At 44.3% G+C, this 15,882-nt stretch overlaps 1 protein-coding gene and 1 long non-coding RNA gene across 8 annotated transcripts in view; both read left to right on the top strand.

The window, feature by feature from the left end:
* Positions 1-15,882, top strand: part of EYA3 (EYA transcriptional coactivator and phosphatase 3) — a 373,281-nt gene that overhangs the window by 115,957 nt on the left and 241,442 nt on the right. For 5 of the 7 annotated variants that reach the window (XM_073664988.1, XM_073664980.1, XM_073664983.1 and 2 more), the window contains exons 4-6: positions 13,056-13,099; positions 13,918-13,988; positions 15,033-15,102. In XM_073664988.1, the coding sequence (XP_073521089.1) occupies positions 13,056-13,099; positions 13,918-13,988; positions 15,033-15,102 (185 nt within the window). Of the gene's footprint in view, positions 1-5,343; positions 5,484-13,055; positions 13,100-13,917; positions 13,989-15,032; positions 15,103-15,882 lie in introns of those variants that run through there. The other 2 variants (XM_073664984.1, XM_073664982.1) reach the window with 2 other exon arrangements.
* LOC141212706 (uncharacterized) lies at positions 147-5,485 on the top strand. Its single transcript, XR_012282400.1, has 2 exons — positions 147-281; positions 5,277-5,485. It is a non-coding gene; the product is annotated as an uncharacterized lncRNA (long non-coding RNA).

Below are 15,882 nucleotides of genomic sequence, written 5' to 3'. Positions count from 1 at the left end.
ATGCACAGCCCTCTCCTCTTCCCCGGGTGGCAGGGGAGCAGGGACAGAGGAACGGGCTCCGTTAGTGTCGGGCGTGGCTTTGCACTCTTGGCTGCCTGCCATCATAGCCTCAAGCAGGAAGCCTCTGAAAAGCGCGCGCTGAAGCTGTCCCCGCACCCCTCCTTCTCCTACCTCCTTCTCCTACCTCCTTCTCCTACCTCCTTCTCCTACCTCCTTCTCCTACCTCCTTCTCCCTGCTCCCCCCTTACACACACAGGCTCCAGGAACAACACGGCCAGCTGGTGAGTCACTTCTGTCTCTTAAGGCAGAAGATTCCTTTGTTTTTTCTCACCATTGCAGCGCAGAGCTCTGCTGCTTCTCTGCTGAACGCACACCTCTGACCTTCTAAGGCAAAGGTGCTTTACGTGGTCAGCAGCATTAACCCCTTCTGGGGATCTGGCCTTATCAGAACAGTTAACCCTTTCTGTAATAGGTTAACCTTCTGCAGAGCTGGGGTAGTTTTTTCTCCCTCTAAGGAGAAGCTTTAACCCTTCAGTGCTTGGTGAATTTTTTGTGGGGGAACAGGCTGTGATAACGGAATCACACATTCCCGGTTACTGTACCCATTGTAAAGGGTTATTACTGCCTTATCCGCGACGCTCGCAGCTGCGTGGGGGGCATGTCGGATCAGGGTCCAAGGGGCGCGGACCTCTCTCCCTGCCGGCTTCAGGATTGGTCACGTGTATCTGATGCGCCGGGGTCTTCGACGGCGTCAGGTTCGACACTTGTCGGGGGTCTCAGTGATGTTAAAGTGGAGGCGCTCACTCGCTCCAGAGACGGTCTGTCTGACCTCCTGGGTCATTGGGTATCAGCTAAGTCCCATCCGACGTCACGAGGCAAGAAGCGCCACAGGCCTGTGGTGGCGCTGTCTCCTCCGCGCAGCGCGTCGGAGGCTTCGGAATCACCGACAAGCTCTGCTGGTGAGATCTCCGATTCTGATGAAGAGGATCGCTCTGCTTCTCTTTCGGGCCGCGTGGATGCTGTTATTGGAGCCATGCGGGAAGCATTACAGCTGTCTGAAGAGGCGACGAGGCCTGGCAAGTCGGCCCGTCTGTATCAGGAGTCGCGTCGGGCTAGTTCGACACTGCCGGCGCATGATGAACTTAATGAAGCGGTGGAGAAAGAACGCCTGTGTCCGGATAAACGCTTCCAGGGGTTGCGGTTCTTTGATGCCCTGTATCCCTGCTCCACGGAGACTATCGCTAATTGGGTCCCCTCTCCTGTAGCGGACGTGCCATTGTCTCAGCTGAGCAAATCCTCCTTGCTTCCTGTTAAAGGGTAGGCGAGTCTACAGGAACCGCTGGACAGAAGGACGGAGTTAGCGGCGAGTTCCATCTACGAGGCCGCGGGTCATGGACTCCGAGCGGCCTTGGGGGCCATGTGGGCTGGTGAGGCTTCTCTGCGGTGGTTGGATCCGCCGTCTGAAGTGGAAAGACTCTTCCAGTTTTTGGAAGAGGCGGCCCGATATGGCAGGGACGCAGTGCTGGATTCTACTTCGGTTCTGTCCAGGGCTCAATCCTCGGCCGTCACAGTCAGGAGAGCACTGTGGCTTAAACAGTGGACTGGAGACGCCGTATCCAAACAAGGTTTGCGGAGTCTGGCGTACAAGGGCGGTCAGCTTTTTGGTTCAGACCTCATGGAGCTGATTGCCAAGGGAAAGGCCAAGGATTCGGCTTTGCCGCAGCGGAAGGTAGCTGCTTCTACGTCTGGCAAGTCTATTGCAGGTAGTGGTCGCCGGTCCTTTCGGCCCAGGGGACGGTTCCGTCAGCCCTCTTGGAGATCGGGTCGTCCCTCGTCTTCCGGGAAAAAGACCACCCAGAAATCCCGTACTCCCTGGAAACAACACTTCCGTCAGGACAAACGGGAGGTTGACCAAAAGCCCGATAAGGCAGACTGACGCCAGGAACCCCCCCCCGAGGGCTCTCGGGTGGGAGGTCGTCTGCTACAATTCGAGTCGTTTTGGGCGTCCCACATATCGGATGCCTGGGTGACGCGGGTTATGTCGGCAGGCTATTTCATAGAGTTTCATTCTCGACTCCCGGACAGGTTTCGCAAGTCACGCATCCCGTCCGAGCCCAAGCTGGCTGCCGCACTGCTTCGGGAGATCGACTCTCTTCTGCAGCAGGGTGTGGTGGTTCCGGTTCCGCCGGAGGACTGGGAAAGGGGGTTTTACTCCAACCTTTTTGTGGTCCCCAAAAAGGATGAAAAGTTTCGCCCCATTCTGGACCTCAAGGATTTGAATTTTTTATGTCCGGACCCGGAAATTCCGTAGGGAGTCTCTTCGCTCTGTCGTGGCGGCCCTGTCACAGTACGATGTCTTGGTGTCGATCGACATCCGCGATGCCTATTTGCATGTCCCTATTGGCAAGGCTCACCAGCGTTTCCTGCGTTTCGCCATAGCTCAGGCCCATTACCAGTTTGTGGCCCTACCATTCGGGTTGGCCTCGGCACCCAGGGTTTTTACAAAGATTCTGGCGCCGCTCATGGCGCTCCTTCGAAGGCAAGGAGTTGCAATTCTCCCCTACCTGGTCGACCTGTTAATTGTGTCGCCCACAGCGGAGGAGGCGGTGACAGCCCGCGATCTCTCCCTTCAGCACCTGGAGGACTTCGGGTGGCTGGTCAATTGGAAGAAGTTGTCTTTGGAGCCTTCGCAGTCAATCCTGTTCTTGGGGATGCATTTCGACACGGTACGGGCAGCGGTGTCCCTACCTCCGGACAAACAAGCGAACCTTCGTCACCATGTCCAGGCTATGAGGTCGGCGATGACTATGTCCCTTCGGGAGTGTATGCGCCTTATGGGTCTGATGGTGGCGGCAATGGAAGCAGTACCGTTTGCACAATTTGATTCCCGGGGTCTCCAAGATCTTATTCTGACCCGTTGGGATCGATCGCCAGCTTCGCTGGATCGCTGTGTCGGTATCTCCCGCAGGGTGCGAGAGTCTCTTGGATGGTGGTTACGTCCGGAGGCCTTATCCCTGGGGAAATCCTTCCTCCTCCCATGGTGGTCAGTCTTTACCACCGATGCCAGCCTGTCTGGCTGGGGGGGGGGGGGGGGGTTTGGAACGATCTCTAGGTTCAGGGGGTCTGGTCGTCAGAGGAGTCGTCTCTGCCGATCAACATCCTGGAGTTGAGAGCATTTTTTCTCTGTCTCCGACATTGGACGGTCCCTTTGAGCGGTCTGCCGGTCCGGATTCAGACGGACAATGCGACAGCTGTTGCGTATATCAACGATCAGGGCGGGACGAGGAGTTCCAGACTCATGATGGAGGTCTCTCGGATCCTGGTTTGGGCCGAGTCCAGGGTTCCAGCCATATCCGCGATTCATATCCCAGGAGCGCTGAATATCACGGCGGACTTCCTCAGTCGCGAGCAGGTGGATTCCGGAGAGTGGAGCCTTCATCCGGAAGTTTTTGCACTGCTGTGCTCCCATTGGGGGACTCTATAAGTGGACTTTATGGCATCCAGGTTGAAAGCCAGGATCCCGACCTTCATGTCCAGGTACAGGGACCCGGAAGCTGTGGCGGTAGATGCTCTAGTGGCCCCGTGGGACCAGTTTGAGCTGATCTACGTGTTTTTGCGGTATGCTTACTCCCTCTAGTGCTCCGGCGGATCAAACTCGAACAGATCTCGGCGATTTTGGGGGCGCCGGATTGGCCGAGGAGAGCGTGGTATTCAACGCTGGTGTGTCTTCTGGCGGCGCCTCCGTTTCCACTGCCTCTTCGTCCGGACCTGTTAACCCAAGGGCCATTTCGCCATCCGGACTTGAAGTCTCTTCGTTTGGCTCTTGAGACCAAGATCTTGACTTGTCGTGGGTTTTCAGCCAATGTCATTGCCACCTTGCTGGCGGCCAGAGGTCCAGCTACGGCTAGGATTTATCACAGAACTGGGGAGGCCTTCAATTCATGGTGGTCTGGTTCATCAAGAAACCCGAGTGTTTTTTCCATTCCCAACTTCTTAAACCTGTCTGCAATGTGGTTTGGTCAAGGGTCTGGCAGTTAGTACCTTGCGGGGTCAGGTATCTGCACTGTCTGTGCTTTTTCGGAAGGCTATTGCCTCGCGCAGAGATGTGCGTTCGTTTTTTCGCGGGATTGCACGTCAGTTTCCGCCTCGGAGGGCGTTTGTGGCTCCTTGGCGGCTCAATCTAGTCTTGGAGGCTCTTCAACATAGGCCGTTTGAGCCTTTGGATTCAGCTACGCTTTACTTGCTTTCTTGGAAGGTGGCCTTCCTGGTGGCGGTCACTTCCATGAGAAGGGTTTCTGAGTTGGCGGCACTGTCTTGCTTGCCCCCTTTCCTGGAATTCCACTCGGATCGTGTGGTGCTTCATACCCGTGGTGATTTTTTGCCTAAGTTGGTATAGAGTTTCCACGTCAATCACAATATCATGTTGCCCTCCCTCTGTCCGAAACCGAAGAGTCCAAAGGAGCGGGCCTTGCACTCGTTGGATTTGGTGCGAGCATTGAAGTTCTATCTTTCAATCACCCAAGGGTTTCAGAAGTCGGACTCTGTTTGTGATTCCTGCTGGTCAGCGGGCCTCCAAGGACACTATAGCTCGGTGGTTACGTCCGTCTATCCTGGAGGCGTACCGGCTCAAGGGCAAGCCTTGTCCGGTTAAGGTTCGAGCTCCTTCCATGAGAGCTGTTGGTTCGTCGTGGGCTTTTCGTCAGGGGGCCTCGGCAGCGCAGCTCTGCCGGGCGGCTACCTGGCGCTCGGTCCACACTTTTACAAAATTTTATAAAGTGGACGTGAATGCTTCCGCCGATACGGCCTTGGGACGCAGGGTCCTGCAGGCGGCGGTGGTTTAGGTTATCTCTTTATCTCCTTTTCGGCGCTTGTTGCGCACTTGACTAAGTTGTTGGGGTGTTGGCGATTCTGCCACTGTTTCCCACCCTTGAGTTCTGGACTGCTTTGGGACGTCCCACTAGTAATGGATCTGTGTCTCCCTTCCTTCCCCTTCTGCTGCTGAAAGACTGATTTTGGTAAGACCTTACCTGTAAAATCCTTTTCAGCGAAGGAAGGAAGGGAGACACAGAACCCTCCCAGGGCAGAAGTGCATTATTGTTTTACAGATGCGGCGCAACTCCTCTCTGATGGCAGTCATCGGGACTGGGGTCGGCGCGCTAGGGCTCTGTTCCAGCATTACCAGCTCATCGCAGTTGTCAAGTCCAGTGAGTAGTGCCTGGGACTGTGCGTTCTTTCTGTTATATGCATAACCTGTTCTCACATTTCTGATTTTTCAGAAGGGGTTGTGTTGTTCCGCTGGTGTTGTCTGCTCTTCCTTAGCTTGTGTACGGACTGAGGAACATGGGAGTAGGAGGAGCCTAAGCTGGAGGGGCCGGTCGTCACTTTTTATATATCTGAGGTGAACTATCCCTGTGGGGCTCCGCCTACCCACTAGTAATGGATCTGTCTCTCCCTTCCTTCCTTCGCTGAAAAGGATTTTACAGGTAAGGTCTCACCAAAATCCATCTTTTAAATCATACTGCCAAAAAAAGTGGAAGAAAACGCGATCAAATTGTCGAATGTAAATAAAAATGCTATAGCTGAAACAGTCATCTAGTCTCGCAAAAACGAGCCGCCGTACAGCTGCTTTAGCAGGGAAATAAGTTATAGCTGTCAGAATATAGTGATGCAAAAACAATTCTGTTTTTCTACAAATTTTTTTTTGTGTAAAAGCGGCATAACATAAAGATATAAATGTGGTATCGCTGTAATCGTACTGACTCGAAGCATAAAGCCTTATAACTTCTACCATACTGTGAACAGCATAAGAAAAAAAAACATATAGCAATTCCTGAATTGCTGGTTTTTGTTCATTCTGCTTCCCAAAAATCTGAATAGAAAGCGATCAAAAAATGTTATGTGCCTGAAATTGGTACCAATAAAAACATCTTCTCGTCCCACAGAAAACAAGCCCTCACATGACTGTTGGCAGAAATGTAGAAAAATTACAGCTCTCAAAATATGGTGATGCAAATACTTTTTAGTATGTGACAGCAGCCGAACCTAAAAAAATATATAAATCTGGTATCGCTATAATCGCACCAACCCAAATAAGTCATCTAATTATACTGCACAAAAAACTTCCTAAAAAATAAATAAAACCAATTCTTCACCTGCTGTTGATTTTGTTTACATGTCTGAAATAAGTAATTGTGATGGAACCCCCGACGGAAGATTCCCTATAATGGGGCAGATGGGGACATTGTGGATGCTGTCTGGCCTATGATCCGTCTTTTTAAGCGTGCATAAACGTGTGGTCGACCACAGTTTTGTGAACCTCTGAAAAGGATTCCACTTAATAGAGGCCTTACGGAGTCCAGAGTAACTGTGCTGCCTCATTATAGGATCCCTCAGGAGTTTCATATGAATCGCGTCATTCAGAGATTTAGATGGAAACCCCAATGTAAGTGCTCAGCTTAGAGCGCTGGATAAACGTGATCCAAAATGTTATGTAAAATGTTCCCAATAAAGGCTTCAACTCAATCCACAAGAAAAGCAAGTCCCCACTCAGGTCTGTCATCTGTCAATGGAAATATAATGGGCTTTCATGTTACTGGTAGTACAAAGGCTCTGGAAAAGCGCTATGGATCCTCACCCCCTCCCCCCTGCCCAAAATTAAAAATCAAGGGAATCCTGCGCTCCCAAATCCAAATGCCCTTCCTTCCTTCTGAGCCCCAGTGTACCTAAACCACATTTAGCATCCACACGTTTGGCATTTCTATAGCAATGAGAACCCGCTTAATTTATAGGTGCATATCTCTAGAAGCACGAGCTGTGCTTCTGGAAATATGTACCCATAAATACATATGTAATATATGGGCACTACAACATACTGGGCACTACACTGGCAGATTTGCAATTTTCACTTGGCAACATCCACTGCTGCTTATTTCTGGAAAACATCCATGGAGTTAAAATTGTCACTACACCTGTAGATAAATTCCTAGGAGAATGTAATCTCCAAAATGGGGTCACTTGAGGGGGATTCTCCTCTTCTGGCACTTTAGAGCTCTATATATGGAGTGTGCAAACTATTCCACCATAATTTGTACTCCGAGGGTCAAATAGTGGTTCTTCCCACCTGATTCTCGCCACACAAAAGTCATCTCGGTAAATTAGAATAATTAACAAAAAACACAAGCAAAGGCTTCATAAGCGTTTAAAAGGTCCCTTAGTCTGTTTCAGTAGGCTCCACAATGATGGGGAAGACTGCTGACTTGACAGATGTCCAGAAAGCAGTATTGACACACTCAACAAGGAAGATAAGCCACAAAAGGTCATTGCTAAAGAAGCTGGCTGTTCAGAGTGCTGTATTCAAGCATATTATTGGAAAGTTGAGTGGAAGGAAAAAGTGTGGTAGAAAAAGGTGCTCAAGCAACCACGATAACCGTAGCATTGAAAGGATTGTGAAGAAAAGGCCATTCAAAAATTTTGGGGGAGATTCACAAGGAGTGGACTGCTGCTGGAGTCATTGCTTCAAGAGCCACCACACACAGATGTATCCAGGACATGGGCTGCAAGTGTCGCATTCCTTATGTCAAGCCACTCATGACCAATGGACAGCGCCAGAAGCGTCTTCCCTGGGCTAAGGAAAAAAAGACCTGGACTGTTGCTCAGTGGTCCAAAGTGTTGTTTTCAGATGAAAGTAAATTTTGCATTTAATTTGGAAATCAAGGTCCCAGAGTCTGGCGGAAGAGGAGAGAAACACACAATCCAAACTGCTTGAGGTCTAGTGTGAAGTTTCCACAATCTGTGATGGTTTGGGGAGCCATGTCATCTGCTGGTGTAGGTCCACTGTGTTTCATCAAAACCAAAGTCAGCGCAGCTGTGTTTCAGGATATTTTAGAGCACTTCATGCTTCCCTCTGACGACAAGCTTTTTGAAGATGGAAATTTCATTCTCCAGCAGGACTTGGCCCCTGTCCACACTGCCAAAAGTACTAATACCTGGTTTAAAGACAACAGTTTCATTGTGCTTGATTGGCCAGCAAACTCACCTGACCTTAACCCCATAGAGAATCTGAGGTAATGTCAAGAGGAAGATTAGAGACACCAGACACAACAATGCAGACAAGCTGAAGGCTGCTATCAAAGCAGCATGGACTACCATAACACCTCAGCAGTGCCACAGGCTGATCGCCTCCATGCCACGCCGCGTTGATGCAGTAATTGATGCAAAAGGAGCCCCGACCAAGTATTGGGTGCATTTACTGAACATACATTTAAGTAGGCCAACATTTCAGATTTTAAAAACATTTTTCAAGCTGTTGTTATAAAGTATTCTAATTTAATGAGATAATGATTTTCGTGTTTTCATTGGCTGTAAGCCATAATCATCAGCATTAACAGAAATGAACACAATGAAATAATCACTGTGTTTGTAATGACTCTATATAATGAGTTTCACTTTTTGTATTGAAGAACTGAAATAAATTAACTTTTTGATAGTATGCTAATTTTGTGAGAAGCACCTGTATCATACTGGCAGAGCCCCTGAGGTGGCAGAGCAGCAGAAACCCCCATAAGTGACCTCATTTTACAAACTACACACTCCAATGAATTCATAATGGAATGCAGTGAGCATATTGACACCACAGGTGTGCCTCTCAAACCATTCCAGCGAAATCTGAACTCCAATATAGCGCTTCTTTCCTTCTAAGATTTGCACTGTACCTCCAAAAATAGTTTTCGACCACATATGAGGTATTGGTTACATAGTTACATAGTTTATAAGGCCGAAAAAAGACAAGCGTCCATCCAGTTCAGCCTATTTCTTGTGCACTGCAGCTATTCCGCAGCGTTGATCCAGGGGAAGGCAACAAAAAACCATGAGGTATAGGCCAATTTACATCACTGAGGAAAAATTCACTTCCCGACACCAATCTGGCAGTAAGATTAAATCCCTGGATTAATTAACTATCACTAAGCATAAGATGTAATTTTATTGTTCTCAAGAAAGGCGTCCAGGCCTCTCTTGAACTCATTAAGTGAGTTGGACATCACCACTTCCTCTCCCAGAGAGTTCCAGAGTCTCACGGCTCTGACCGTAAAGAATTCCCTTCTATGCTGGTGCAGGAACCTCCTTTCCTCCAGACGCATAGTGTGCCCCCTCGTCTTTGTCACCATCCTTGGTATAAACAGGTCATGGGAGAGATCTCTGTACTGCCCCCTGATGTATTTATACATGTTTATGAGGTCTCCCCTAAGCCTTCTCTTTTCCAATGTAAATAGGCCTAATTTTGACAACCTCTCTGGGTATTCTAGTCCCTCCATTCCCTTTATTACCTTAGTCGCCCTCCTTTGTACCCTCTCTAGCTCCAATATGTCTTTCCTGAGCACCGGAGCCCAGAACTGTGCACAATATTCTAAGTGCGGCCTTACCAGCACTTTATACAGAGGAAGAACAATGTTCTCATCATATGCCCCTATTCCTCTTCTGATGCATGCCATGACTCTATTTGCCTTTGCAGCTGCTGCCTGACACTGGGCACTCCAATTTAATTTGCTGTTAACCAAGACGCCCAGGTCCTTCTCCATGTCAGATTTCCCCAACGGTTTCCCATTTAATATGTATGGGTGACTGCTGTTTTTCTTTCCCATGTGCATGACCTTACATTTATCGGCATTGAACCCCATTTGCCATTTTTTGGCCCAACTCCCCAATTTATCTAAATCCTCCTGTAGCTGTGCCCTGTCCTCATCTGTATTAACTACTTTACAAAGTTTAGTATCATCTGCAAATATTGCTATTTTACTATGCAACCCTTCCACTAGATCATTAATAAATATATTAAATAATATAGGGCCCAAGACAGACCCTTGAGGCACCCCGCTAGTAACCCTGACACACCCTGAGCTTACTCCATATGGTTAAATTGTACCATTTATTATCTCCTTTTATCCCTTTTGAAAATGAACAACTTGGGGCCAAAGCAACATTTTAGTGGAAAAAATTGTAATTTTCAGTTGACTCAGCCTAATGTATACAATTCTGTGAATCACCTGAAGGTTATAAATGCTCACTACACCCCAAGATAAATTCTTCAAGAGGTGTAGTTTCCAACCTGGGGTCCATTGTGGGGTTTTCTGCTGTTTTGACATGTCTGTGGTTCTTCAAATCTGACATGGCATCTGCAATCTATTTCAGTCAAAATTGAGCTCCAGAATTCACTTAGTGCACCTTCCCTACTGAGCCCTGCTTTGTGCCCACTTATGGGGTATTTGCATACTCAGAAGAAATTGCACAACAAATTTTATGGTCCATTTTCTCCTTTTACCCTTGTGAAAATGAAAAATATGAGGAAAAATCAACATTTTTGCAAGGGAAAATTTATTTTTTCATTTTCACATCTCAGCTTTATAAAATTCTCTGAAGCACCTGTGGGTTAAAGGTGCTCACCACACCTCTACTTAAGTTCCTGGTGGGGTGTAGTTTACAAAATGGGATCTTTTGTGGGGGGGGTTCCACTGTTTAGACACATCAGAGGCTCTGCGAACGCGGCATGGCATCCGCTATCTATTCCAGACAATATGGCGCTTCTTCTCTTCCAAACCCTGCTGTGCGTCCAAGCACTTAGTGTTCCTCCACATATTTGGCATCGACGTACTCAAGAGAAAATGGACCATACAATTTTATTTGCAATTTCTCCTGTTTTTCCTTTTGTGAAAATGAAAAATTTGGGGCTATATCAACATTTTTGAGGGAAAAAGTAGTACATTTTTCATATTTTTCCTTCCACATTGCTTTAATCACCTGTGAATCATCTGATGGGTTAATAAACTTATTGAATGTGGTTTTGAGAACTTTGAGGGGTGCAGTTTTTAAAATGGTCTCACTTTTGGGTATTTTCTGTCATTTAGGCCCCTCAAAGTCACTTCAAATGTGATGTGGTCCGTGAAAAACAAAAAAATTTGGTTTTGTAAATTTTGATGGAAAATTTATGCAAATTGTCTACTGGCGTGCCAGACCTGGCATGTCACTCTCCACAGCCAAATCAGATCTCATACTTTATACTAACGAGGGGCAATATCTCGAAACATTGTCTACAAATTGAGATACTGATTTGGCTTTTATCCCAAGTCATATTTCAAGGCTCCTTAAAATGTCAATAATGACTTGAGGGATTGCTACTTCCAATAGTTGGAACTAGAGTTCAAGTCCTCTTCCTCTTTGAAGAGACAATTTGCATATTTCCCAGAGGGGAGCATGCAAGGTGTTTGTCTCCTCATACTGGCATGCCAGACCTTGCATGTCACTCTCCACAAGGAGAAACTTTACCCGTTAGATGGAAAATTTAGAAATTACTGATCAACTTTTAATCGTTAGAACTTCCTAACAAAAACAATGTTTTAAAAGTTATGCTCATGTAAAGTAGACATGAGAAAATGTTAATCAACTATTTTGTTTGATATAACTGTTTAAGGACATAAAAATTAAAAGTTTGAAAATTGCGAAATTTTTAAAATGTTGCCAAAATCCGATATTTTTCACAAACGCAAAAAATATCATCCTAAATTTACCACTTTAAATGCAATATGTTGCCGAAAAACAGTCTCAGGCTATGTGCCCACGATGCAGAAATGAAGCAGAAAATTTCTGCAGCATTTCTGCATCTCCCTGGCAGAAAAAACGCATGCAGATTGTGCATGTGTTTTTCCTGCAGTATACATGCGGAATCCACATGCGGATTCACATGCGTTTCCGCATGCAGATTGACAAGCGCTTTCCAGGCGATAGCATCACTTGGAAAGTGCTTGACAACTAGGTCACACTGTATAAATCCATGCAAACAGCATGGATTTATACAGTGTGAATCGTAAAAATTAAAACAAATAAAGCTATACTCACCCCCGAGGCCCCAGCGCTGCTTCCTGGCTGGTTCCCGGCTGCCGGCATATCGCGAGACAGAGTGGTGAAGGGCCTGCGGTCACATGACTGTGACGTCACCGCAGGTCCTCAAGCGATGCCGGCATTCAGAGAGAAGCCGTCGGACAGGTGAATATAACTTTATTTGTTATTTTATTCTTTTTTTTTACAGGTAGAATGGTACCCAGGTCTGGATGAGAGTCTCCTCTCCTCCAGAACTGGGTACCATCCGCACATAGAGACGCATAGAAGCCGCTTGTAAAAATGTACAGTCGCGGTTTCTATGCGTCTCAATGCAAGTCAATGGCGGGAGTTCCGCTGCACTACCGCAAAATTAAATGACATGCTGCGGATTTTTGTACGCAGCATAAACGCTGCCGAAAAATCCGCAGCATGTGCATAGAACATGCGGAATCCCCTTGGGGACCATGGGGTGCGGATTACCTAGCGTTTAACAAGCATTTCCACTGCGGAAATTCCACAGCATAAACGCTTGAAAAACGCTACGTGGGCACACAGCCTCAGAATCACAGGAGTGTTCCAGAGTCATTACCGCATAAAGTGACACTGGTCAGAATTGTAAAATAAGACTTGGTCAGGAAGGTGAAAACTGTCTCGGGGTTGAAGGGGTTAATGAATATCGATGTTAAATGTTTTTTTAATTGTGGAATGAGCAAAAGCGAGACAGTATTTGCATTAAAAATGGCAAAAACTGTACATCGCTGAATTTGGGAAGAAAATTTCCATTACGATTATGTGGATTAACTTCTAATTGTTCTCAAATTTCTCTCCAGCAACATTACTTAAGCCACAGTCCTCATTTGTATCCCGCTATAGACACACATTGCCTTCTGTGGAGATTTATCTGAAGACATTATTTTTGCAGCTCTTTTTAAAATTCTTTTGAGGGTTTTCTGTAAAGGTACTATACATTGCCATGGGGATGGAAATGGAAAACTTTTAAAGTCGTTTTATATATTCTACATATTAGACTGTAATGTCTATTTTAAGCCATTTTTATAAGAAATATAGGGACAACCTGCTTATAACATTTCTTTTAAACTCTGAGCAGTTTTGCCAAGAATAAATATAACACTTTTTTTTTTTTTCTCTTTCTGTATTTGATTTTATTTATTTATTTATTTATACAGGTCAAAAAAGCAAAAATGCAGACTGACGGAGAGGAAATTGTAAGGTTAGTAATTGTGAAAAGTATCTATTTAAAAAAATCAACTGCTGGGAATCTGAAATTTAAGTTGTTTTATACATAAAGTAATGTTCATGTCTTGGTAAAATCATACTTAAAGGATACTATACACAGATACTATAAATGCTTTCAAAGAAAACTTAGGTAATGGTATTAATTAGTCTTTGTTATCAAATATGTAGTTAATCATTTAAAAAATAAACCTCTTTTATGCTAGTCTTGCAATAGCACTATAGTAACTTGTATTCTTCATATGAAAAATTACAAACCTATTCTGTGAACTCGCAATGAATTTGTATGTGCCAATATGAGGAGGATGTGTATTTCTATACATTTCAGTTATCATCCATTTTCTATATCAAGTGTCTATGTATTGTATTGTTTCTTGTGGACTTTTTGTTCAGAGCATCTTGACGTTCTAAGTCCCTTTTTACTGAGCACTATGGTAAACATTGCAATTTTAAGTGCTAGCATCCACACCTTTTGAACAAGCTGCATATTAATCTACATTGGTTGTATATGACAAACTTGACTATAAATCCTTAAAAAATCTGAATTATACGTTTGTTTGTTTTAAAATTGCCAGCAAGGGGATAAATAATATTCCCATGCCTTTTTAAATGGATGTTTAAAATAATTAAAAACTGAGTGATACTTCTCCTGTTTCCCAGTTAACTTTTACTCTGATAGACAAATGACAAGATGCTATTTCAATGTCTCATGCCCTGTTATTATAAGCCAACGTTTATATATTAACTAACAATAAAATTTGACTTTAATAGCCTATTCTTTTTTATTCTTTTAAGGCAAGTGACAAACAGTGAAAGTAGCACTCGGAAAGGAGACCTTCCTTCTGACCATGTGATTGCCAGGGAAAGTGAGTATAGCAAACCAAAAGCACTTATTGTAAACCTCCCCAAAAATGTAAAACTACTGTAGTAACCATTGAAAAATGTAGCTATTCTTTTTTTTTCACAGGTCGGCACATGTTTACTTTTTATTAGGGCAAAATAATTCAAATTGGAATCTACATTTTAACATTTTTCTAACTTCTTGTTAATGCACTGCGGTCCATCAGAATTTTCTGGTGTTTGACAGCTGAAACTGTTGTAGGTCCTTTACAGATGTTTTCTAGCAGTAACTTGCTGGTTTACAAGCTGTATAGAGCATCCTTTTTTGTTTTACATGATGGAAGATGTAGCTGGTAGGTCATAATCTTTAGAGTGCAATAAGTGCTGTTTTCAAATCTATGAAATATCAGAAGAATTTTCACTAGATCAAAGGGACATTCCCACTTTAATTATTTGACATAGCTACACATGTTCTGTTCACATCTTATTTTGAGTCTGCGTTGTAGGTACTTGTCTGTGTAGGCAGTGACCTGCATCACCCACTGGCTCTATTAGTGTAAAAAAAACAAGTTTTCAGAGCAGTATTCTTTTTTGTCATGTTCCAAACATGCATATCAGTATAGTGCATATAAAGTATGTATGTGTGTGTATGTATGTATGTACACTCTCTCTTGACATTGCCTGGGTGGATGGGGCCTATTGTCCTGTTAGAGGTATACATCAGGTGTATCCTTGATGTGTAGAAAAACGTGAAGACCTGAACATATCCTTAATTAAAATTCTATATTTGCTTTTGGGGAAATTGTGACAGATTTTTAAATGCATGTGAGGGAAATCTCTGCAACGTGAAGCAGTTATTTATAAATTTTCCTTGAATTATTACTACTATTTTTAAAATTTTAAATTGACTACTTTAAAATTTCATATTTTGTATTTCTTCTGTACTGTCAAAGTACAGTAACATTACAATTATGTTTTTTTTTGGGGGGGGGCTATACCTAAATGGGTTTTTTCCTTCAGCCTATATAGCACACATTAATTAGCATTTTTGGACTTATTTCCTTCTCTAGCAGACCTTTCCTGTGCTGACTACATATCACGTACTCCTAGTGACTATACCAGCCAGCTGTATCCCTCAAAGTAAGCTTGTTCTAAAACAAACATATTTCAGCATTATTGCATTTGTATCACTGTTATTTTTAACACATGTATGCAATAAGTAGTTCAAACGTTTTTTCACTGCGCTGCTGGTCATCCACGTGGAAAAGACGTCTCAAAACAAATATGGGATATACCCCGTCCTGAAGAAGACGTTGGAGAGACTTCGAAACGCGTAGAATTTTAATTTGTAACAAACAAAAATAAAAAATCCTTATTGGAATCTTTTGTTTTGAGACGTCTTTTTCACGTGGATTACCAGCAGCGTAGTGAAAAACCTTTGAACTCCTTATTGTATCAAGGTTTGGTCTATTGATCCATGATTGTGCAGCAGCTATTACATGCTTTCATATAGTTGCAGGTTGCAACTTATTAAGATGAGCATAAAATTGCTATTGTTTTACATTTATTTTAACCAGTTAAAGCCCTATTTTGCGCTCAATTGTCTTTCCAGTGTTTCTACATTTTTAACACATGCCATTTATTTGTACCCATTAATGGATATATGAGAATTATTCTCAACAGCATTTAAGAGGAGTGTCTTATTAACCGAAAGGGATAAGTAAACATTTATTGCTTTGGATTTTGTTTCATCATCTAATAAGGGTTAAACAGAGCTCCATTTCATCTCTATATCATTGCCTAGTACCTAAATAGACACAACTATTTTAGAATATATTAAATCATTCAATTTTCTAACATATTTTCCATAATAGTTTCTTATGAGTTTCAAGATTAAACGTCCCTTAAGGACCGAGCCAT

Source organism: Phyllobates terribilis, unplaced genomic scaffold (assembly GCF_046119375.1).
Source record: "Phyllobates terribilis strain yellow unplaced genomic scaffold, ASM4611937v1 Scaffold_181__1_contigs__length_3860067, whole genome shotgun sequence".
Classification (NCBI taxonomy): Eukaryota; Metazoa; Chordata; class Amphibia; order Anura; family Dendrobatidae; genus Phyllobates; species Phyllobates terribilis.
Note: the sequence above shows the minus strand (reverse complement) of the source record. Positions and strands in the feature narration are given on the sequence as shown.